This window comes from Cannabis sativa, chromosome X (genome assembly GCF_029168945.1).
Source record: "Cannabis sativa cultivar Pink pepper isolate KNU-18-1 chromosome X, ASM2916894v1, whole genome shotgun sequence".
In the NCBI taxonomy this organism is placed as follows: domain Eukaryota; kingdom Viridiplantae; phylum Streptophyta; class Magnoliopsida; order Rosales; family Cannabaceae; genus Cannabis; species Cannabis sativa.
The window spans coordinates 14,387,225-14,411,395 of record NC_083610.1 but is presented as its reverse complement, the minus strand read 5'-3'; the positions used below and the strand labels follow the sequence as shown (position 1 = coordinate 14,411,395).

General features: G+C 36.4%; 2 protein-coding genes across 3 annotated transcripts; both read left to right on the top strand.

Annotated features, from left to right (window-relative positions):
- Window positions 1-14,657: 14,657 nt before the first annotated feature.
- LOC133031809 (guanine nucleotide-binding protein subunit gamma 1-like) lies at window positions 14,658-17,158 on the top strand. The gene is made up of 4 exons (XM_061105502.1): window positions 14,658-15,270; window positions 16,471-16,523; window positions 16,717-16,761; window positions 16,834-17,158. The coding sequence occupies exons 1-4, from the start codon at window positions 15,121-15,123 to the stop codon at window positions 16,916-16,918; spliced, it is 333 nt and encodes a 110-aa protein (XP_060961485.1). The 5' UTR covers window positions 14,658-15,120; the 3' UTR covers window positions 16,919-17,158.
- A 4,171-nt stretch (window positions 17,159-21,329) lies between these two features.
- Window positions 21,330-23,844, top strand: LOC133028920 (uncharacterized). Of its 2 annotated transcripts, none has more exons than XM_061105526.1 (3): window positions 21,330-21,579; window positions 22,146-22,574; window positions 22,800-23,844. In XM_061105526.1, the coding sequence occupies exons 2-3, from the start codon at window positions 22,170-22,172 to the stop codon at window positions 23,529-23,531; spliced, it is 1,137 nt and encodes a 378-aa protein (XP_060961509.1). In that variant the 5' UTR covers window positions 21,330-21,579; window positions 22,146-22,169; the 3' UTR covers window positions 23,532-23,844. The 2 variants fall into 2 exon arrangements, with proteins under 2 accessions (XP_060961509.1, XP_060961508.1); XM_061105525.1 differs by having other exon boundaries at window positions 21,578-21,725.
- The last annotated feature ends 327 nt before the right edge of the window (window positions 23,845-24,171 follow it).

Genomic DNA, 24,171 nt, shown 5'->3' with positions numbered 1-24,171 from the left:
TAAGGATGAGCAAAACACCAAAGCGTGTTCCGGTGACTCCGTTTCCTCCCCACACCTACTACAGATCGGCTGAACAGGAACCTTGCGCCGAACAAGCTGAGAATTAGTAGGAAGAGCCCGATAATACATTCGCCAAAGGAAGATTTTTACTTTCTGAGGTACCTTCAAATTCCACAACCCATTCCACCAGTGAGATTGATTACAAGAAGAAGAGCCTAACCTTTCACCCACGACATCAAGCGCCACCGCATACCCACTTTTCACTGAATACGAATCATTAGAACTATAATGCCAACACCACCGATCTCCACCAACCCCACCACCCAACGGAATACCAAGAATAACATCCACATCCAAACTCAAGAAATGGTGAGACAACGCCTGAATATTCCAAACCCCCCCTACATCAATCAGCTCATTCACCTTTACCAGGCCCGTAGGAGCAGCTGTGATAGGACGAAATATCCTCGGCCGGGGAATCCAAGGATCACGAAACGCATCAATAGTATAGCCATCCCCTACCACCTTCCGCATCCCAAGACGAAGCAACTCTAACCCCCAGACCAAACTAGACCACAAATGAGATGAACCATGACGATCTTTAGCCTCCAAAATTGTCGTCTCTGGGAAATATTTATGCTTCAACACCCGACCTGGCAGCGAATCGGGCGAATGGAGCAATCGCCACACCTGCTTAGCAACCATAGCTTGATTAAACAGGGTCAAGTCCTTAAACCCTAATCCCCCTTTCACTTTCGGTTGACAAACATCATCCCACTTGACCCACGCAATCTTCTTCTTATCACTCTTAGTACCCCACCAAAACTGTAGAATGATTGAACGCAGCTTATCACATGTCGCCACTGGCAACTGAAACATACTCATAAGGTAATTCGGCACTGCTTGCAACACTGCTTTAATCAGAATTTCACGCCCCCCTGCTGAAAAGAAACTCCGTTTCCACCCACGCACACGTTTCTGAACCTTGTCACAAATACTCGCAAACGTACGCTTCTTATTCTTCCCAATGACCGTCGGCAATCCCAAATACTTATCATGAGTAGCCACTGACCCCAAGCCTAAAATAGCCAATACACTAGCACGATCTGCAGTCTGAACATTCGGACTGAATGATATTGCAGACTTATCAAAGTTGACTTGTTGCCCAGATGCTCTCTCATAACACTGAAGAATCCGACGAATAGACTCTGCCTCCCTACCATTAGCTCGCCCAAAAATCAAGCTATCATCAGCAAAAAACAGGTGAGACACACGGGGGCCAGACCGAGAACATCGAAACCCCAATAAATCACCATCAATCTCCACCTTTTGAAGAAGTACTGACAAGGCCTCAGCACAAAAAAGAAACAAATAAGGTGAAAGAGGACACCCTTGTCTCAACCCCCTCGTAGGCACAACACACCCCCGAGGCCTCCCATTTACCAAGAAAGCATACTCTGCCGAAGTAACACAATCCATAAGCAAATCCACCCATCGATTCGGAAACCCAAATTTAGACATGATGGCACGCAAAAAACTCCACTCAACTCTATCATAGGCTTTACTCATGTCCAATTTCAACGCCATAAACCCACGCACTCCATTATTCTTTTTGAACAGAGAGTGTAATAACTCAAATCTCACCATCACATTATCATGAATAGCCCGACCAGGCACAAAAGCACTCTGAAACGATGAGATCAATGGAGACAAAGTACCTTTTAACCGCAAAGCCAAAGCCTTAGCCACAATCTTATACATTACACTACAAAGGCTAATAGGCCGATACTCCTTCACAAACCGAGGCCTACTGACTTTCGGGATCAAAACAACATGCGCTTTATTGAATTTCTTGACCGATTGCTCCCCATTTAAAATATCCAAACACACAGCAGTAACCCGAGGACCAACAATATCCCAGAACTTATGGAAAAAAATTGCGTGGAAGCCATCCGGCCCTGGCGCCTTCGTTGCCCCTATAGCCCGAACCGCATCAAACACATCATCCGCAGTAAACCGAGCCTCAAGCAACACCCGGTCAGCCTGAGAGACTCTGGCCTCAATATTACCAATACCCTCTTCTACCTGCTGCACAGTAGGATTAGTAGACGAGAATATGGTGCCAAAATACTGCTCTATCTCACACACAATATCTTCTTCAGAACTCAATTTGCGCCCATCCTTAGTCATAATCTCAACAATTGCATTCTTCTTTTTCCTACCTGTGGCCTTATTATGGAAATACTTAGTATTCCTATCCCCTAGCGCAAGCCAATCCGCTCGCGATCTCAACTTCCAATAACATTCCTCACGAGTCAACAGATCATTCAACTTAAACTCAAGTCGCTTGACCTCCTCCATACGCACCAAAGGCGCCGAAACACTAAGAAGATCATCAAGTTGTGTCTGCGTCTCTCGAACAAGTCTAGGAATCGACCCATACTTACCCTTATTCCATGCCCCCAACTGATCCGCACACAAGCCAAAAATATCAAGAAGACCATCTTGGTGAGCTAAAGGAGACCCCGTAGACAACCAAGTCCTATTAATAATTTCTTCACATTCAGGGTCCTTCAACCAATGAGTCTCAAATCGAAAACCCCTCTTTTTATCAAAATTCCGGCGCTTAGTCACATTCTCCAGAGTAGCTACAATCGGTCTATGATCAGAATGAAGAAAGTCGCCATTGAGAACCTTAACAGAAGGAAACAATTCATGCAATCTTTGGTTACAACAATAACGATCAAGCCGTTCTTGTACATGCGCATCCCCATGCCTTTTGTTCAACCATGTAAAACACTGCCCTTCAAACCCCAAATCCGCTAAGGAACACCTATCCAGCGCCTGTTGGAACTCAGACATCGCTACCAGACTACGATCAGCACCACCTTTTTTCTCATTTATCGACAGAATCTCATTAAAATCACCACCACAGACCCAAGGAAGATCAAATAAATCCTTAAGCCTACATAAAAATCTCCATGAATCAGCTCGACAACTCGCCTTTGGGTTGCCATAAAACCCAGTGAACCTCCACAAATCCCTACCAGGACACTTAACCAGAGCGTCAATATGTCCCGAAGTGAACGACTTAACACTAACCTCCCAATCGTCGTTCCATAATAATAACAGCCCACCACTCTTCCCAATACAATCAACATGAAAACTATTAGGAAAATTAATTTGTCGCCTAATCCCCTCCGCCCAACCACCATAAAGTTTAGTTTCCGACAAAAAAACTAAACTTGGGGAGAACTTACGAACCACCGCTCGCAAGGCAGTCAACGCACCGGGGTTCCCCAGACCCCGAGCGTTCCAACATAATAGACTCATGGCTCCTGGCGAGTCTGCACCGCAGACTTCGCCAAATCAATATTCATTACCTCGGAATGCACATCCGAACCACCATCTGTGCGACCCTTCTTCGCACTATCATTACCATATTCAACATCCATCTTTCTTTTACTACCACCTCCAGACCGCGGACTCAGTTTATTCATAACATTAGCCACAATAACATGAGATAATTTCGGGCTCAAAGGAAAAGAATTAGACTTAGGCATACCTTTTGAAACACGACTCTTTGATGAATTAACTCGCTTCCAAGTTTTAAATTTCTGTGCTTTGATAAGGGGTTCAAATGTTTTTTGGAAAGCATGGCTAAAGGACAAATGTTCATTTAAAGGATCATGCAAAATTGATTTTCCTTTATCAAGTGGTTCCAGCTGCTTCTTACTGGGACCCCCACCTTGACTCACATCATGACATTGGACACTCACCCCAGACGTGGAAGCTTCCACTACATCCAACCCACCATGACTCACCTCATTATTAATTGGTAATTCCACACTATTTGCCATCCCAGCCGAGACATATACCCTCTCCACCTTATCAACAACATTACCTTCATCCAAACCACATTCAGCATCACCACCATTTGACGATGTCTTTGTCACTGTTTCACCACCACTACCAGGATCGACACCAACGGCCAGCCCCTCTGCCTCACGCTCTCGAGCTTCCAAGACTGACGTTGGAGCCAGCTGCTCCGGAGTAGATCCAGAATAACGTGGTCGACTTCGGTCCACCGCAGCAATAATTTTGGAAGCTTCGCCCATCGACATAATCGGTCTGTTAGAAGGAGACTCCGCACACTTTCGATTGAATCGATAACTATCACGGGGAGGAGACGCCGGAGCACACAGCCAAGATCCAAATCTTCCACTGTCAAACCGTGGGTTTTCTCCCACAAAGTCTCGAAGGGGACAATCTAATGCTTTATGGCCAATAATGCCACAATCGTAACAAAAATCTGGCAAATGATCATATTGAAAAATTAGAGAAACCTCAGTCCCATTATCGTTAATAGCAACCCGTAGCCCCCGTTTAAGAGGTTCGATAATGTTTATTCTCACCCTCACTTTCATGGTGCCATTAACTATCTTAATGTCCTCCAACTTACCAATCTGTTCTCCCCATTCGCGAGCGAAAAGTTTCGTCATACAAGCTAAAGGTACATTATTAATAGAGATCCAGAAAGATGCAAAATCAAAGTTCATCTTTGAAATTTCACCTAGACCCATTGGCTTGACAAAGCATGTCAACTGTTTGTCAATTGTCCAAGGACCACCCCCAAAAATTCTCTGTCTATCCTCACGGCAGCCAAAGGAGAATCGAAAAGTGTTCTTTGAACTCAGCTCTTCAACCTGGAATCTGTGATTAATCTTCCAAATCCCTTTCATTGCTCTCTCAATCCCATCTTTATTGGCTGGTCTAGGGCCAATAACTTTACCAATCAAACACAAATCAAGCTTTTTCTTACCCTCTGCAATCCCTTCCTTATTTAGTGATAGAACAGGGCCATCACCATCATCAAGAATCAAAACTTCAGAGAGCCTATTTACCAATTCCAAATCCATATCCGTATCACTGTGAACGAAATCGAAAACGAGATGCACAACGATGAAGAACACGAACTCAACCCTTCCCATGAAGGGACTTCTTCGTCCCAGGTAGTTTCAGAGTACCGAAGCTAACGGGAGAATTTTTCTCATTTATCCAATTTTATCATTACAATAATAAACTAATTTTAAAACTTAAAAATATTATGAAAAAAATTGAAGTGACGAAAAATCATTTTTATTTTTATGTGTAAAAGTATATTTAAAATTAAGTATGGTTATGCAGAATGCATAATAAATTAATTCTAACTTTTATTTTCTTTGAGCTTTTATAAAGTACTTAAGCTAATTAGAAATTATGGGTTTAGTATGAGTTAGATCCAGAAATTATGGGTTTAGAGCACTCCCAATAGCTGTTATAAAATACAACAAACTATAAATTTTTAAAGAACTGAACCAAAAAAAAGCTCCAACAAATGCTCTATAATACATTAGTATAAGTCTAGTCTGAAGAAATAAAGAGTGTAATGAAATTAAAAGTTACATTCCATTATTTACTTTGTCTTTGAATCTATTGTAATATTTTCTTTTATTGTAATCATTAATAGAACAGTCATTACATTACTATAGCCATGTAATAGTAAAATAACACTTGTACCTTTGCTTTTTAAAATTAAATTGTTTATTAATTCATAAAAATAAGGATATTTTTTTGTTAATATAATATTTATTATATGTTCCATTCAAAATTTTAATATTATTCTCATTAATATTCTTATTACTTTCCATTATTATTCTCATTATCATTTCTATTACATGTAAACCAAACACAACCTTAATTTCTTACATATGCTAGAGTACTTAGATTTAGAACATATTGTTCATTCTTTAATTCATTTTTTATTAGTTTCTCTCTTCTATATCTTTCACTTCAGTCTTTTTCTTTTCTTCTTATTTCTTTGTTATTGTTTTTATCTTTTCTTAAGATAATTATTTCTCTTTAATTATTTCTTAGCAGTAAAATTAAAAATCTATGTACAATACATATACATATACATAAAAATTAAATAATTTTATTTATATTTTGAGTGTAGTGAAGCATATATACATAAAAATCAAAATAACAATTTTTCTTATTATTTTGAGTTAAACCTAACTTGTATAAACATAGATATATATAAATAAAATAACAATTAGTATACATGAAGATGAAAATAAAAAATCATACTAACATGTATATATACATAGAATAGTATATTATTTGGTGGATCTTTAAAATAAAATCATACTAAACTTTATTTTTGACACTGTAAATTATTTGAAATTTTCTAAATAATTTATAGGTGATCCTAAATATCTACAACGTACGCGATCATAAAAATAATAAAAAAAATGGCTAAAAAACATTTTTGTACGCCAAAATAAATGGAGGTCTACCAAAACTTCCTTTAAGGGGGTGTACTACATATTTTTTTTTTAAATTTATATATATATATATATATAATACATTATTGATCTCGCTTTTAGTCAACGACACTGAATCAATTAAAGCGATGGGAACGATTATAATAATGATAATAGTGATAGTTTGTAAAGAAAATAACATAAAATTTTATAGAGATTCATCCCCGTAATAATGGTAATAGATTACTCTCATTTTTATTGGATTACTTGTGAGAAAAGAAGCAAGTAAGTTTCTTGATCTCTCTCGAAAGCTTACAGATATTTCTAAGTATATCTCTCTTTTTTCGTAGTGCGTCAGGTCAAGAAAACCCTCCCTTTTTTAGTGAATATGGCTCACCATTTATAGGGAAGTGACTCTAGTATTTTTTCCATTTAATTACCAAACATTGAATACATATTTTCCTGAAATAAAGGGAGAGAATCATGGGAAAGGGAATTCAAATATAAAATCCCACGAATCTCTCAGTCTGGTAATCATATCCCACAAAAATAAGAATTTTGAATAAGTTATAATCGTAGAGATATTTGAGGAAAATATCTATGAAGATCTTTACTCAGTATATGTTTTTATTCGGAAAGTAACACTTGTCTGGCATGCTTGATCTACTTGGATAGGGCTAGGCTTGGAGCCTGCCTAGATGGTAAATGCTGAAGGTTTAGACTTTAACTGCTATGATTTGATATGGACAAATCTATAAGTGCATATACTCTGTCCAAGTCTAAAATGTACTTCCAGAAAGTGTATCGCTCTACATGTTCAAATGATCCATCTGAGAAACTTGTTCCTGTCTAGATATTATTCTGTGTAATATCTTTCTCGTTTCTCATAAGGGCATACATCATGTTCCGAATGTTAGTCATATGATATCGAACGGGTACAATCTGTGCATGTTTTGTTTGGCCTTTTCTAAGTAGATTATGTATTCATCTTTTATCCACCCACTGTTGAATATGCTTGTCATGTGCCATATGACATCATGCCACATTGTTAGGGCAATTTTTGGGATAACATTTGCCCCGAACTCTGTGTGGAGACTTTCGGCTGCACGGGGACTTTTCTAGCTTTATCCTTTTCCTGGTCAAGCGATGTGTGGCTTTACCCGGATGATCTGTCCAATATAGATGTCATGTCTATAGAAAAAAAAAATCTCTTGTCTTCCCGAATCTTTGCATTAAGTGAATCTTTAGAGTTTTCCTTCCAATATGATCATTATACCAACCAGGTTAGCAGTGAAAGTTTTGACTATGACCTTCTAGAGTCGAAAAGAGACCAGAGGCAATTTTGGATGAGGCTATGGCCGACCAGCCTAGGGAAGTAGTGGTCGGCCCAGTTGTTGATTCCATGGCCGGCTATCTATTGAGGCCATGATTGACCAGTCTTTTGGAGGTCAAGTCGATGCTACAGTTCGATCCCATCTACACTCGGTTGGCTTTACCCCTGACATGATTTCCATATAGCATTTATGCACTCCTGTCAATAGCTATTCAGCTTATTTCTTAGTAACACTTCTTAAATGTAGTATTGGAATACCACGTCTGTCCGTTATATTGTCCAGGATTGGACACCCAGCAGCTATCCCCCCTCATCCTTGCTTTTTGGCAAGATTTTTGTTTGGAAGCATGCTACTATGGGTGTCATCCATATTGGATGGTTATCCCGCATATCTATTTCTTTTGAAATAGGGATGCTTAGTTATTAAAGAACTGAGTAGGAACCAAGTTTGCCTTGATTGTCAAGGCCCAACTAGCTAGTTGAGCGAGTACGTCGGCTGTTGCATCGTCTTTAGGGACTTGCCTTTTAGTACAACCTTCCGCACTTTGTGTGCTAGCCCGAGGCCAGCAACTGGAGCTTCATGTTCAGTCTCGTTGTTAGAAGCTTTAAAATAACCTTAATTGCCTCGTGCAGTCGTTGCCCCCAGGTGTCCTGAGGGCCATGCCTGCATCAGGGAGGTGGTCAATGCACCTTCTGGGTTGAGTTTTCCTGCTCTTGCTCTCACTTTTTCTCTGGCTCTTGCTTTTCTCTCGAATATTGAGAGATTTAGGGCCATATGCTTTTATGTTTAGCCATGAAGCTGGCGAAAGCTTGGCCTTTTAAGGCCATTCTAGGTGGATAGGTGGCGTTATAATAGTTGAGCCTCGGTGGTCCACTTGAATGGTCGTTCGGGTGCTTCAAGTTTTGGTGACACCTGTTGCCATGGTTGGTTGGCATGCATTGCATTGGGAGTTTTGGCAGGAGAGTGAAGCATGCGCACTTTTTCTCCTTCTCCCTTAGACTTCATGGCATAAGGGAATCATTGAATTTCCCTTTTTTGCTAGTATTTTGGTCAGAGCCATCGTTGTTGCGCTTGCCTCTAATATTCTCATTGTTATAGAATTGGCAGAGATCGTCTGTGCTAGCCGACATGTCAGATAGAACTTGGAGCAGTGTGATTCCCTGTGCTTGTTCAACATTGGTCTGCCCTCTTGTTTGGGCTTGCTAGATAACTTCTTCTAACTTTATGAAGCCATCAACTTGCTCAAGAAATTCCTTCACGTTGCTCATTGAGATCCTTCTAATATCTTTCCAGAATTCACTAAACGGAAAGATGCCTCCAAGTATGGTCGTATATTGACCTTTTTCTTTCAAGCCTTTCACCTTGGTGGCCTCAATCATGAGCTGTTGAATGTAGTCTTTCAAAGGCTCCTTTTGTCTTTGCTTTATTTCGACGAGATCCTCTAATCTTAAAGGTATTTTTCATGAGGTAGAGAACTGGATATAGAACTCTCGGGAGAATTCTTCCCAAGAATTAAATGTTCTTGGGGCCATCTTGAAATACCTCTGTTGGCCTATTTCAACTAGGGTTTTTAGAAAGATTCGACATTGCACATCTCTAGATACTTGTTAGAGATCTGTTTGGATCTCTAAATATTTTAGGTGTACTAGGGAATCTTCTTTTCCCGTGTACATCTTCCAAGTTGGCATTTTAAACTTGGGTAAGGGCAAGGCATTGATGTATGCCGAGAAAGGTGAGCCCCTTGACCTATCCAGCTCAAGGTCTAATAGTTTCAGGTTAGCCAAGCCCTTGATCATGTCTCGTATTTGATCTAACTATGCTTGTACAGAAAGATCTGTTACTGTAGGGGTCTGGTTGATTGACCCTTCTTAGTTGGGATGTAGCCCTGGACTGGCTAGAGCCTGGCCAGCCATACCCTGGGAGAGGGTATGTTCAAGGCTGGCCAGCCCTAAGCCTGGCAGCTGGCTTTGGCAGGCTAGCCCTATGCTGGATAGGGCTTGACTGCCCGTTCTTCATTGATTGGCTGGTGCCGCCTGTGCGTTGAAAGGGGGTAGATCACACCAATTGCTGGAGTTAGGTGGATCCAACTATCTAAAGTGTTCACTTCTTAAGTTTTTGTTGTCTTGGGTGTTTCCTCCTATTCTTGGGCCTCACTGGTTAAAGATTAGCCTTTGGGTTACTCGCCCTGAATGCTCTGGGATGGGGGTTCACCCTATTAGCCAGCCAGAGGTGCACCTCTAAGGTGCTGGCTGGCCAAAGGTTGGCCAAGCGGGGGTGTTATTATACCAGTAATCCCTGTCCAGCCCCCAGGCCTCTAGTTGCCAAATTTTGGTTGTTCTCGCCACCAGATCTTCATGGCAAGACTTGTCCTCCTTCGGGTTGGGGAAAGTTTGTCCTGGTTCCAGAGGAACCTGGTTGGACTGTCTGTCTGTAGATCCTCCTTTATCTATCGATTAGTCTCCCTTGGAGAGGATCTCTGATAAGATCCTGACCTCTTTTGGTAGTTCTTTCATTGAGCCGTCTTATCAGGTCACTAGCTTCTCTATTACGGCAGTTTAATTCTGCCTAGTGAGATCGGAGAATGTACTCTTGGTCATCCATTCATATTAAAAATTTGCGTCTTTGTTGTGCGAATGTATCGTAGCCAACAACGTGTGGTTCTTCAGTTTGGCCAACTTGACAGACAACCTCTCTAAATCTGGATAACTCGAGATCTTGTCCCAAGTCTATATGAGGCTCGCCAATGGCTACCTCACCAATTATTAGCCCCGTCTCTCCAACATAATACTGGGGACCAGATCCCATCATGGCGCTTGGGGGTTGCTCCATGTTGGCCATTCGTTTAGTATGAGGTGCTAGTGGAGGGTCCTCCGTGGGCGGCAGAGGTTGGCCATTAAGACCAACTGGGTTGGTAGTGTCCTCGTGACCAGTCGCGGTGGCCATGTTTGTGATGCTTGCTGAGATGGCAAGGTTGGTCACATCCATCGGGTTCGTGGACATTCCCGTTGTGATTGGAATACGAACATTAAGATTTGTAGCCATAGGGTCTTGAGGAAGACTCGATGAGGTAGAAGTTATAGCTGGAGTTCTTGATAACTCTATGAAAATAGAGTTATTTATATCTTTTTGAGCATTAAATTAGCTTTGTTCTCAAGTATTTTTAGTTTATTTTAGTGACTTTTATTTGGTTTTATTTAGTTTTGCATAAATATTAGTTTTAGTTTTTATAAATTAGTTTTGGTTAATTTTTGTAATATTTTATCAATTTTATTTAGTTTCCCATTTTAAAAATATTATTCTCAATATTGTTTATTTTTGTAAGAGCTTAATTGTATATTTTGGGCTAGTTATCAAAATTTTAAAAAAAATTATGAAAGGTGTTTCATAAAAGTCAATGTACTTATTAAAGCCCACTAGTGTGTATAATGGTTATAGATTCATAAAGGCCCAAAATTATCATTTTTATTGGACAAATATTTTTTTAATTGAAAAAGAAAAAAAATGAAATAAAGGCATGTATTATATATGAGAGAAAATTGGGCTGAACATGATTCTTTGTTTTCTTTTGTAATTGGGCTTAGGTGAAAATGGTTGTGAAGATAATTGTGATATATGATATAAATGCATATATGTGAATGAGAAAGGGGCAGTAGGCGTGACTGGAAGAAGAGAAAAAGGCAGCTGGGTTTTTGGTGCTGCTCCAAGGACGTCGACAGCAAAGAAGAAAAATGAAGAAAAAGAAAAAGAAAAAGAGAGAGAGAGAGAGAGAGAGAGAGAGAGAGAGAGAGAGAGAGAGAGAGAGAGAGAGAGAGAGAGAGAGAGAGAATTTATTTAGGGTTTTAATTTTGAGATTGGCAAAAATCAAGAGGAAGAAGAAGAGCAATTTGGAGAAGAAACTTCGAGTCTTGTGACAAGCTCTAAATGGGTTTTATTTCTATCTTTCTTTTCTTTTAAATTTTGTAATTTTTGCACAATTCATTATGAGTTAATTTTTCTTTTGCTAGAATTATTTTGTTGATTTAAATTGTGATTTGGTATTTTGTTGCTATGTTTAGTGAATTGGTTTTGTTCATTCAAGAGTGTTTATTGTGCAATTGCTTACTTTTGCTTGATCACCATTAGTAGGTACTAGCTAATCTTAATTTTGGAAAAAATAAGGTTAGTGGAATTGCTTGAATGATGCATGAATATCAACTTGGAAAAGTGTGATTTGTAAATAGCATAAGAATGTGTTATTTACCTTGTATGACTTGAAGGAATTGTGCTTAAATTGGTATTCTTAAAATTAATTGGGCATAGGAATATGTTAATTAATTAGAGAATCAAATCATAAATACTTTGGAAAAAGGATTATGAGATTTTAAATTCCTAGTTGACATCATTAATTTGCAACAATACTCATTTGCTCCATTATATCAATTTTACATTTTTTAGGTCACTTTAATAGTTCTAGTTTGTTTTATTCATAGTTTGTGTTTGTTAATTTTTTTTTTACATATTTTAATCACTTTATTTTATTTTATTTTTTTTGTTGAAACCAATTTGTGAGTAATTAGTTCTATAAATCAATTTCCAATTTTCAATCCCTGTGGAGACGATACTCGATTTATCACTTTATTACTTGTTATGATTGCGTATACTTGCGTACACAATTTTTCATAACAGTTCTCCTTGTGTTAAGAATAGTGTTTGATCAAACAAATTGACAACTCGCTCTCAATGAAAGCACCAAACTATTGACCTCAGATTCGACCAACTGACAACGCAGTCGTATTTATTACTGATACTTGCCATATGTTACCCAATAAGAATAAAAAAATAAATAAGACACAAGACTTTACAGAGGTTCGACCCCATGAGTTAGCGGGTAATGACTTACTCCCCTTTCAGTTGTATTAATACTAGAGATAATACTACTCAAGTGTTGTGGAATCTGTAGTCGCTCTCTTAAGGTTACAATATATGAATCAAGTAGGCATATCTCAAGAGAGAGAGAGAGAGAGAGAGAGAGAGAGAGAGAGAGAGAGAGAGAGAGAGAGAGAGAGAGAGAGAGAGAGAGAGAGAGAGAGAGAGAGAGAGAGAGAGAGAGAGAGAGAGAGAGAGAGAGAGAGAGAGAGAGAGAGAGAGAGAGAGAGCCTTGGGGCATGTAGAAGAGACGGAGAAGAGATAATTAGGGTTTCAGACTTTAGAGTTGATAGCTTAGAGAGCTAGAGACTTAGCACTTAGGGCTTGAGACTTAGAGAATTAGGGTTAGGCTAATGCTCTTTATATAGTAGAGCTTACATCCCTAATATTCTTTGAAAATAGGTAAATAAAGCTATATTTACATAATTAAATAATAAACTTTAAATGACTAAATTATCCCTTGAAAATAGGGAAGATGATGATATTTTCTCCCTATTTTTGTGGGCTATCAAGGTCCAATTTGCTACTTAACTTGCTGTCCACGGATTAAGGCTGCACACCAAAGGCCTGCTAGGTAAAAGTTGGTCGACCATGCACCTGCCAGGTGTAGGCTGGCCAGCCACACAATGCCTGTAGGTTGGGGTTTGGTCGGCTATGCTCCTACTAGGGGCTGGCGGGTCATGTTCTTGCTAGGGCCTGGCAGGTCATGTTCCTGCCAGCTCTAGCAAATGTTGGCCATCCTTTGCATGTGTTGGCCAATCTTTGTACAATTTTTCCTTGTAGAGGTTAGGTTTTCTTAGTCGAACGGGCCCCTCCTTGGTTGAAAAGTCACCTTTGGCTAGCCAGCTTGTGCTCAAACCCTGGTCGGCCATATAAGCTCATCCTAGCCGGCGTATATACTCTTTTTGGTTGGCTAGACATTGTTGTGCAACTTCTTGGCGGCTTGCTTAACTCCTCTCGCTTGTTGCTTGATGATTCTACCATGCCTTGTAAGGAGACTTTGTCCTGCTATGGGCAAGGTTGTATTCCACGTGTACTCTGTCTTACCTTGTGTGGACATGCCACGTCAGGTGGACAAAATTTGAGATAACGGATTGGTTCGGGTCAGTTAGATTGGATTTCAGATTTTCCCCCCTAGTAACAACACTAATGCTCATATTGCAAGTTCACATTTATTCCAACTAGTGCTGTAAATATAGGTCGGGTTTTTTGACACAACACGAAATTAATACGAGCTCGAAAGGCACGAGCATGACTAGACACGAAAAAATACAGGCTTGGACACGACACGACACAAAAAATATGTCCTTAAGCACGATACACGACAAGCTCAAAAAGTATGACACGACATATTAATTTTTTTTTATAATTTATTATTAATAATAAAATATGAATTTATCGATTATAAATAAGTTAAAATAATAATAAAACTTAAATATAATACTGAATATTATAATTTTATAATTAAAATTATGAAAATATAAAAAATTAAGATTATATATTAATTTATTTATAGGGTGTGATATAAAAATTTGAGTATTTATAAGTAAATATTTAAATTTTAATAGTGTTAATAATTTTTTATTTAATTATGTGTAAAATATTATTCAAAAGTTATATAAATATAGCTAAAGTTTTGATATATACATATACTTAGTAATTGTAAAAAAAATATATGAAAAAGTAAAACACAAATTTAAGTCCAGATACAAAAATAGGCTCGCCTGTTTAAGAAATACAGGTCAGTACGAGCAAACCACGACACGAATTCGAGCATGACACAAAAATGTCGGGTTTACTAACCGTGTTGAGCCTATCTTATAAAAATGTTAACACGATACGACACAACCTATATTTTTTTTATTTTTTTTTTTTTAGCATGACATGAGCTAATTTTTTAAAAAGTATAGATAAATACAAGTCCACATGCAACTTATAACACTAATTTCAGCTATGATGACTACTCACATAGTATTTTAAAATATAATAGCATAATTCGGTCTAGTTAATTATATTAATAATTATTTTTTTTTAACTCAAGTAATATTATCCTGTTGAATAATATAAATAAGTAACAAAGTTGTTAATAAATAAATAAATAAATAATAATAGAGTAGTGTTTGGTGTGTAATTATAGGGTTTTCTTAGTAACAAATATTGCTGTCGTTGATTCGTTATCACGGGATGAAGGAAAGAAGAAAAAGCAGTTTTTATTCTATGAATAAACAAAACTAAGAAACCAAACCAACCAAGCATGGAAAGTTAAGGAAGGAAAGAAAAGAAAAGAAAAGAAAAGAAAAGTCTGCCCTTTTCTTCTGAGTATTTTCTTCTCTTTTTCCCCGAACAATAATAAAAAAGAAAATCAAAGTTTTGAGGGAATTTTTATATAATATCTCGAAAAACTCAGCCAGAGAGAGAGAGAAAGAGAGAAAGAGCGCGTGTAGTGTACCAGATCTGTAGGCTTAAGATTGAAAAGGGTGAAATTTTGATGAAACCCAGAAACATGGGTGGAGTTGAGATGAAATGAGAGTTATTGGTCTTCGTGGTGGAGCTCCATTTGCAGTTCCCGGAGTTTGATGGAGTCCGAAACGGCGTCTTCTTCGGAAGAACAACGACTTGAAGGAGGAGGAGGAGTAGGAGGTGGTGGAGGACCCAATGATAATAGAGGAAAACACAGGATTCTTGCTGAGCTTAGGTGTCTTGAACAAGAGCTCAAATGCTTAGAGGTTTTTTCCTTTTTCTTTTCACTCCATTTTCTTTTGTTTGGTTCCCTGGAAAGTTGGGTTCTTGGAAAAAAGAAAAGAATCCCATTTTTTCCTCCTTTTGAGACTTTCCATTTGTTTGTTTTTTTGGTAAAAAATATATAAAAATTGATAGAAGAGTTGTTCATATTTTTTGGTTCCTACACAAAAAAGCTACTTGTTTGTGTATTTTGAGAATGACAGAAAATGGGAGTATTGCCTAAATTGTGCTATACATTTCTTTTTCTAAATAACCCAAGGTTTGAGGTTTGACATACCAAACACAGAATGGTACTTAATTTTATCTTGCTAAGAATTTATTAGATTTGTTTAAAGCTGCATTTTCACAATTTCACTACAATATGTTGTTAAGAATTAGTTAGTTTATCCTTTTAAATGGCTCAACTAGAGAGTTAAACTTCTAAGGACAATTTGTGTGAGAGCTGGAGCTGAATATCTTATTGCAGTTGGATAGCTTGGGAGAAAAGCTAATACGAGTCTAAATGGTGGCTAAATTGAGGTTTCAAACAAGTCACTGCATTCAAGTTTTTATTGCATTTTGTGTAAGAATACAGATTTTATTTAGCTCCCAATTAGCTTACCCCAACTTAAGGTGTAAAAAAATTGCTTTGGAGTGCAGAGTTCAAGTCTCATGAAATTGCAGCCCTTATTTATCTGTGTAAGAATGTGGAAGTGAGGTTTAGAAAGTACAATAGAGCGAGGTATATGATTAGAAGTATGGGGTTTGGAGTAGCCCATAATCTTATATCTCGTTTGGCTCGCGTGGATTAGAAAGTAGAGTAAGGATAATAAGAAGTATGGGGTTCTATTTTAAGAATAATTGGTAATGAGTGAAGTAACCCATGATCTTATAAATGGTTTTAAGTTTCCACACATTATTAATACGACACTCTAACAATCTGCAATGTACACTTTAACCTCAAAAAGCTTGATTGTTTGAGATCTTCTAACCTTTTTAAAAAGCTACAACTTTAGTGAAATTGTAACTATGTTAGGTTTTTGTGTAAGGGAGTTGGATCAGCGAATTAATAACAGTCTTGTTCATATCTTCCTTTTCCCCATGGTTTATTGTTTACATGGTGCATAAAAACATAGTTTTCCATACTCCATTACAAGTCTGTTTTTTTAGTTCGGTCTTTTGATCCTGATTCTTCTGATGTTCAGGAAGAGTTGGAAGAGCTGGAGAGAACTGAAAATGCCTCAATGATTTGCGCAGAGTACGTACGAGCTATGGCTTCTCATGCTACTAAGCTTAAAGACAAATAGTCAAGCCATTGTTTTGTTATCTGCATTTAGATTTGAAAAGGCAGAACGGGGATTGATTAACTCTTGTTGACCAAGAACATCCCTTTAAAGTCTATTTTCACCTTGTTTTGACTTAACATGCTTTGTTTTGTTATTGTTCCTCAGGTTGCTGTCTCATATAGAAACCATATCAGATCCTTTAACTCCAACGTAAGGTTCAAAACTCATCTTCTCTCTTTCCAAGTTTGTGTTGCTATTAATAAACCTGTTTTGATTTCACAGAACAAATGGGCCTATAAACGTTTTATGGGATCGATGGTTTGAAGGACCCCAAGATTCACAAGGTTGTAGATGCTTGATACTCTGATTTGTGACTCTTTGGAGTACATTTTGATTCACCAGGATTTGATTTTTCATTCTATTATTTGATTTGATATGCTGCATTACATTTTACACCTGCATTTGGTTCTGCAAATTTGGGGTCTGTGATAATATTGATGCTAGATTAATTATAATCATTTATTTTTTCCATTAGAAAAGAAAAGTTTGTAAGTACATCAGAATCTTCAATGAGCTGAGAATGAGTTAATGAAGGCAATTTTCTCAACTTACATAGTTTTTAAAATATTATTTCATTCTTGATTATCTGTCATTATTAAGTTGTGGCTTTGTAAAAGAAAATTAAAAATTCCAGTTTCCACCTCCAAACAAAATAGTCAGTTATGGCTGCTTTTTGTTCGTTAAACTTTGATCATGATATTTTAATCCATTTAGATCCATAGCCATTGGAAGTGTACGGAAAGAATAAATTACTATTAGCAATATTATTAAGATGGGTTGGCTCTTGGCAGGTTGTTTGAGACATAGTTTGATTTATTATAAAAATTTGAATATGTGGGTCCACAAAAAGCCAATGAAAGCCTATTCAAACAAACAAAAAGGGCCAATGAAAGTTGAAGGGACTTTCTAATTCCATTTTGAATTAAAAGTAATTTTTTTAAAAGATTAATATTATATATTACCCTAACTAATGATTATTTACATTTTGAGCGCTTTTGTCAGTTTACGTTGAAAGAAAACATGAAGATGAAAACTATTGAAAATGGAATAGTTAGCTTTATTGAATCTAATGAACTATATATAATGTCTTTTCAAAAAAAAAAAACTATATATATATATATATATTATATAATGTTGTTATGTTGTAGTCAAACGTCTAATATAATAGTTTCCAACTCTTTAATATAAAGAAGTTTTATGTTTTAATATATAAAATGAAGTTATTTAACGATTTTTTTTTGGTTAGTTTAATAAAATATTTTAATAACCGTGTCAGTAGGGTTAAATTTAGGGTAAGTATTATTTTACTCTGGTAATTGTGATGACGGAACTGAGCTTTGGACTAAACCTGATATAAATACAATCAAGATCAACGTTGATGCTGCACTTTTCACTAGCGATAACCAGTATGGCTATGGTATGGTTGCAAGGAATGACACTGGTTCTCTTATTGTTGCTCAAGCTCATTGTTTTAATGGAGCTTTCGCCCCTGAGGTTGTGGAAGTCATGGGAATCAAGGAGGCTCTAAGCTGGATCAAACGACAAGGATGGCAACATGTTGAGTTGGAGTCAGATAGCTTAGTTTCCATCCAAGCTATCCGGTGCCGCTCACCTCTCTCTTCTGTGTTTGGGAATTTAGTTCAAGACTGCATTTCACTTTTGCTTTCTTTGCCTTTTGTTAAAATTCGTTTTGTTAAACGATCAGCAAACCGTCTAGCACATGCTGTTGCTAGAATGTCACTGTCTCTCTCTGGTCGTCTTATTTCTGAGTCTAATGCTCCAGTTTCTATTCTAGACATTTTGTACTCAGAAAGTTGATTTAATGAAGTTGAAATTTCATCAAAAAAAAAAAAAAAAAATAGATCGTTTTGTTAAATAACAAAATGCATCTTGTATTTTTTAAAATGGTACAAATAGGATCATGAACTGATTTTTGTCAAAATAAAATAATCTGATCTAAAAATATTATAACAAACTATTTATATTTTCTGTATATGTTCTTGTTAGGAATTGTCTTCAAGTTGATTATACTAAAAAAAAATGTTGAAAATTAAGCTCAATGTCCTATTTATACTATTTTAGAAAATACAGGGTTTATTTTGTCATTTAACAAAACAGAAGGTCCAATCGCTAATTTTTACAAAACACATGGTCTAAAATGGTATTTAACCATAAATTTATAAATATATATAAATATTAATATTATTTATTTTAAATTAATTTAAAAATATATATATATATTATTTGTTTTATGTTAATTAAACTTATACTAATTTTAAATTAATTTAAATATGTATAAAAATATTAATATATTATTTATAACATTATTATTTTTTATTGTTATTTTTAGTATTAGGAGTATATTCAAATTTAATATTTTTAAACTTTATATTTATTTTCCTTAAATTTTTAAAACTTTAAATATATATATATTTTTTTTATAAAAACAAAATTAAAAATTAATTAGTTTTCTCGAGCTATGTGTAGACGGTCTTTCTCGAGCTCACCAACCCCCCATGAATAATCTTGTGTTCTTTGTTTTAGGAAAATGGCTTAATGGTTTGCCCCTAGTGACATTTTTGTAAAGACAAATTTGTAAGCCAACTTGGATTTTCTCTTATCTTAAATGCCTTACCATATTCCTCTATTTATAAGTTCTTGCAAGAAACAAAAGGAGCTTGGAGTGTGGATGGCAATACATGTTTTTGGAAGACTTTATGGTCGTTGAATGTTCCTCCAAAGGTCAGTAACTTTTTATGGAGAGCTACATCGAGTGTCCTTCCAACGTGTTTTTAGCTTCAAAAACATCATGTCCCTGTTAATGCTGCTTGTCCTTTGTGCAATGTTGCTGCAGAAACTGTGCATTAGGCCTTGGTGGGGTGTGAGGTTGCTACTGCTGCTTGGAATCGCAGCTCGGTGGATGTTGGGGGTGGCTCTGCAACATTTAGCAGCTGACTTCTATTATTATTCGGTAGGGGACGTGTTAGTGAGATGGAGGAAGCGGCTGTGGTGAGTTGGGCTGCATCAAATATTGTTGCATCAGCAAAAAACATGCTTGTTCAGTATAAATGTGCTCAAGGTAGAAATGGTCTTTCTTTGTCTCCTTTGAATGAAGGGGGGCGACATTCTGAGTATTGGAATGTACTTATGTTACATAAGATCAAAGTTAATGTTGACGGGGCTTTGTTTGATCAAAAGGGTGGGTTTGGTATGGGTTGCGTAGTTCGTGATCATCATGGTAATATGCTAGAAGCTTTCACTAAAGGGAAGATTGTTCGTGTTCAACCTGAAATTGCGGAAATAATAGGCATCAAAGAAGCTTTAAGTTGGATTGCATATCACCTGTGGGACCACGTTACTTTAGAAACAGATAGTTTGGTCTGTGTCCAAGCTATCCAAAGTAATTTTTCTATGGCATCCCAATTTGGTCTACTTGTTCAAGATGTCCGTAATTTACTTTTAGCTTTTCCTTATATTGAGTTATGTTTTGTTAAACGATCTGCAAACAAGTTGACTCATTGCTTGGCAAGAGACTCTTATTTCTCTACAGATTGTGTGCTTCAGTTGGAGGATTGTTCTGCTGAAGTACGTTCTATTATTTTGAACGAAATTATTAATTATTAAAGGTGCGTTTGGTAACACTTTTTAATCAGATTTGTGTTTTTAAAATTGAAAAAGTGAAAATATTTTACAAAAATATGTTCTATAAAACTGTTTTTACTTTTTAATTTTTTAATTGAGAATCAAAATTTTAAAAACAAAAAAAAAAAAAAAAAATCACTTTCAATATTTTTGTAAACACTTTTTTTTTCTTAATCAATATCTTGGACTTCGATCATGACCTGGACCCAAATCCCCTTACGGTCCTGGCGCTGAACCCGGCCTCTGACTTGAACCTAAATTCGACCCCGAATTTAGATCCGACGTAAATAAAATCAAAAAATGAAAATAAAAATGAACTTTACAGAACACACTTGTGTTTTCTGTTTTTAAAATTGAAAAATAAAAGTGGTTACAGAATGCATTTTTCTTTTTCAAAAGCAAAAATTTTAAAAATAAAAATTTTATTTTGTGATTAAAAAATTAAAAAATAAAAGTGTTACTAAACGATACCAAAACTTTTGATTTTTAGTCAAAAAAAAAAAAAAAAAATAGTGTAAAACATCATGGCTGCGGGTGCGGGAATGCTTGGAAAAGTGAACATTAGAGCAAAGACGCTGATGAGTCACAAAAGCGCGCTTTCTTCATTTGAAGTGATACGAGGAAGAACCTTTTTTTTTAGCACAAACAATCATAAAATCAAATCATAACACCACACAAATAAATGTGTCTGCCCTTTTTTTTGGGAAGTTTTGGATCGAGGATTATTGTCTTGTCACGTTATGTTCCTTCTTATATTATTATTATTATTATTCTCCACCTCATCTCATTCAGTATTTTTATACATTTATAACATGAATGAATTCCATTGAAACGTTTCTTCATGTTATTATACAACATGTTCGTATAATTCATCAAACTCTGTCAATAATAATTATTATTAATTTTAATAATAATAAGGGGAAGTTGGAGATTGTCACCTGTCATTGAAACGCAGAGACGAGTAGTGTAGTAGTAAAAGTGTGATTAGAATGATTAAAAACGACACACAAAGGATACGCAGGTAATTACAAAGGAAGGAACCATATTAACGGTCCAATTAAGGCAAACAATTCCAAAATCAAAATAGCGTATTGTCCTCATTACGTATGCCAAAGCTTTTGAAACGTTTTTTCTTTTCTTCTTTTGGTTGGGTTTGGTTTGTTCTCATCGCACTCAACCTTTCTAATCAATTAAATTAGAAGAACAAAAGAAAAAAAAAAAAGAAATTAAAGGCTTAAGGGACGCCATTCATTCCACAAAGATGTGGTTTTGAGCTCAACATAAGCTCAAACACGTGTTGTTCGTTTTTTCAATCCTCAGTCCCAGGTCAGTCTCATTCATTTTCCAACATTAAATCCCCTCCTCCGTTTTCTGGGTCTTCTTTTTTTTTTTTTTTCTTAATACCCAAGTTCTTAATTTTGTTTCTATTGCAATGTAAAAGGGAGAGCTTTTCTTGAGTTGCATATGTAATGGTACTGGATTTGACCACTTTTAATGATGCTAAATCTAAGTTTTGGTTTTTGGTACAATTTTTTATTTTCAGGGACTAAATGCTAATTTGGTCTGTTATTTTATTTGTTTACTGGTCATGAATCATGATGAGATGGATTGTTTTGGCCAATTGATATTTCACACTGACTTGTTTTGGGTTCTGATTACTCTTTCTGATGGTTGCTTTAGCTTCCAAAATATCGATTACTCGGAGATTGAACAAAGTTTTTAGTACATCAAACTACCAGATCAAATGTTTTCGTTTTCCTTATAAAATTAATTTATTTTCTTTTGCTTAATTCTGTATTTATTTCAGATTCAGGACAACAATGTAATCTTGGGTAGTTTTCAAATCCCCATAACTTTCTTTTTTCATTGTTAATTTCTATTGGATTTTTCAGGTTGACCTTAAGAAGAGTCTGGAAATGGAGTTCAAAGAAGGGAGTTCAGTGGAGGTGATGAGAGAACAGATGGGTCCTTACGGTCCATGGTATCCTGGCAGGGTAATTGGTGTAGATGGCAATGATTACACGATCAGGTACAAGTTTCTTATGGATTGTCGAGGAAAATTGGTTGTGGAAAGGGTGCAGGAGAAGAACATGAGGCCTCAACCTCCACAACATGATCGGGAGAAGAAAAGATGGGTGGCTGGTGATATAGCTGAGGTGTTTGATACACAGTGTTGGAGGGTTGGAAAGGTAGCCAAAGTATTGAGAAAGGGTCGTTTGGTTATTAAGTTTTATGGGTTCATTCAACTCAAGGAATTCAATGTGTCTTGTTTAAGAACTCATAAACTTTGGCATGAGAAGAAGTGGTCACTGCTTGTCAAAGTAAGGGCACATTTAGTTTTTTTCTTTTTTGTCTTCTGTATTCTTTTGACAATTTGACCTTGGAGATTTTCTTTTTCAACTTTTTCAACTATTAGTTTAGTTATTTTCAGCTATTTTGTCTTTCTTTGAAGTTTAGTAATAATCGGTCTAGTATCATAATGTTTTGTATGATTGTTTGTCTATGTCAATGGAGTTTTCTTATGTCTTAGCATATGTGTTTTACAGGTTCAAAACCATGGACAGGAAGCTAGCCATTCTCCACAACAAACTATTTCAAACCAGTGTTGGAGCTTGGTTTGCAGTGATCCAGTTCAGGCAGTTTGTGAATCAAAAACTTGCACAAAAAATGAATATGTACGAAGAAGCCTTAAGAAGAGAACAAATGCCTTTGATCCTCTTCATGAACCAGTCTCCAAGAACCAAATGTTGGGAAAAAACATTAGGAAAAGAACATCCAAACCAGTTGCAGGAGTATGCAATAGCCCTTTGGTAAACAACCATTCTTTGTATACTTTTCACCAAATAAGATTAGATAACACCACCAAACCGGAACAAGAAACAAACAACTGGTTACATTGTTCTGTTCAATCTACTGAAGATAGTAACGAGTGCTCGGTTGCTAGTTGTAGTTTGAACGAGTCTGCTAACTCCACAAGAGGAAGCTCACTCAAGCTTAACGAAAAGAATTTTCCTGATTCGGACGCTGAGTCATCTTCATTGCCCTCATTGTACAGTAAAAGGAACACAGTTCTTCCATGTCTTGGAAGCAAACTAGGAGTTGACATCCATAACTTGGAGCTTGAAGCCTACAAGTCAACAGTTTTGGCACTATATGCCTCTGGCCCCTTAAGTTGGGAACAGGAGTCTATGCTAACTAATCTACGCCTCTCTCTACATATTTCAAATGATGAACATTTGCTTCAGCTGAGAAACCTTTTGGCTGCTCAAGTTGTTTGATCATCTTTATCTCGGTCAACACCGACATGTTTGGTATCTGCTGAAAAATTCAGGTGATTAATTCTCTACTAATCTCTTGAATATTTTGGCTGCTGTACTTTGTAGCTCTTTAAGTTGTAGATACATGTGTAAGTAAATTGGTCCAGAATATTTTCAGTTTTGTTTTTGTTTTCATTTGTAGTCATAATAAGTATAAGTGACAATGTCTATGACCAAAAAGATTACATATATGTAGTGTTAATAATAATAAGTATGTAAATGCTTTTTGGATGCCAACTTGTTTGTTAATGATGGAATGAGATCTTTTAGTTCTTGACTGTGTTTTCGATGATTGTTACAATGGTTGGGATCAACAATCAAAAACTATGTGTGAATGCTTTCATTTGGAGTTATGTATGGAAAATAATAATAATAATAATAATAATAATAATAATAATAATTGAAATGTATTTACGCAATGAACCATTCCATGTTCAAATTGATGAAATTTTCTTTTCCCTTTCTAATTAAACAAATTGAAATGTTATTCCATTGCAGTAGACAACCCAACTTAACTTTTTGTGCTATGATGGTCTCTCTTTATTTGGGCAAACTTTATGGCCGCTAATACTAATATTCTTTCCAATGAAATTTTGAAATT

Coding starts and splice junctions, on each gene's coding strand:
- LOC133031809 (XM_061105502.1), top strand. CDS start 15,121: ATGGAGTCCGAAACGGCGTCTTCTTCGGAAGAACAACGACTTGAAGGA. Junction 16,524..16,716: donor GCCTCAATGATTTGCGCAGA/GTACGTACGAGC, acceptor ATTGTTCCTCAG/GTTGCTGTCTCATATAGAAA. Junction 16,762..16,833: donor TCAGATCCTTTAACTCCAAC/GTAAGGTTCAAA, acceptor TTGATTTCACAG/AACAAATGGGCCTATAAACG.
- LOC133028920 (XM_061105525.1), top strand. Junction 22,575..22,799: donor AGTGGTCACTGCTTGTCAAA/GTAAGGGCACAT, acceptor TGTGTTTTACAG/GTTCAAAACCATGGACAGGA.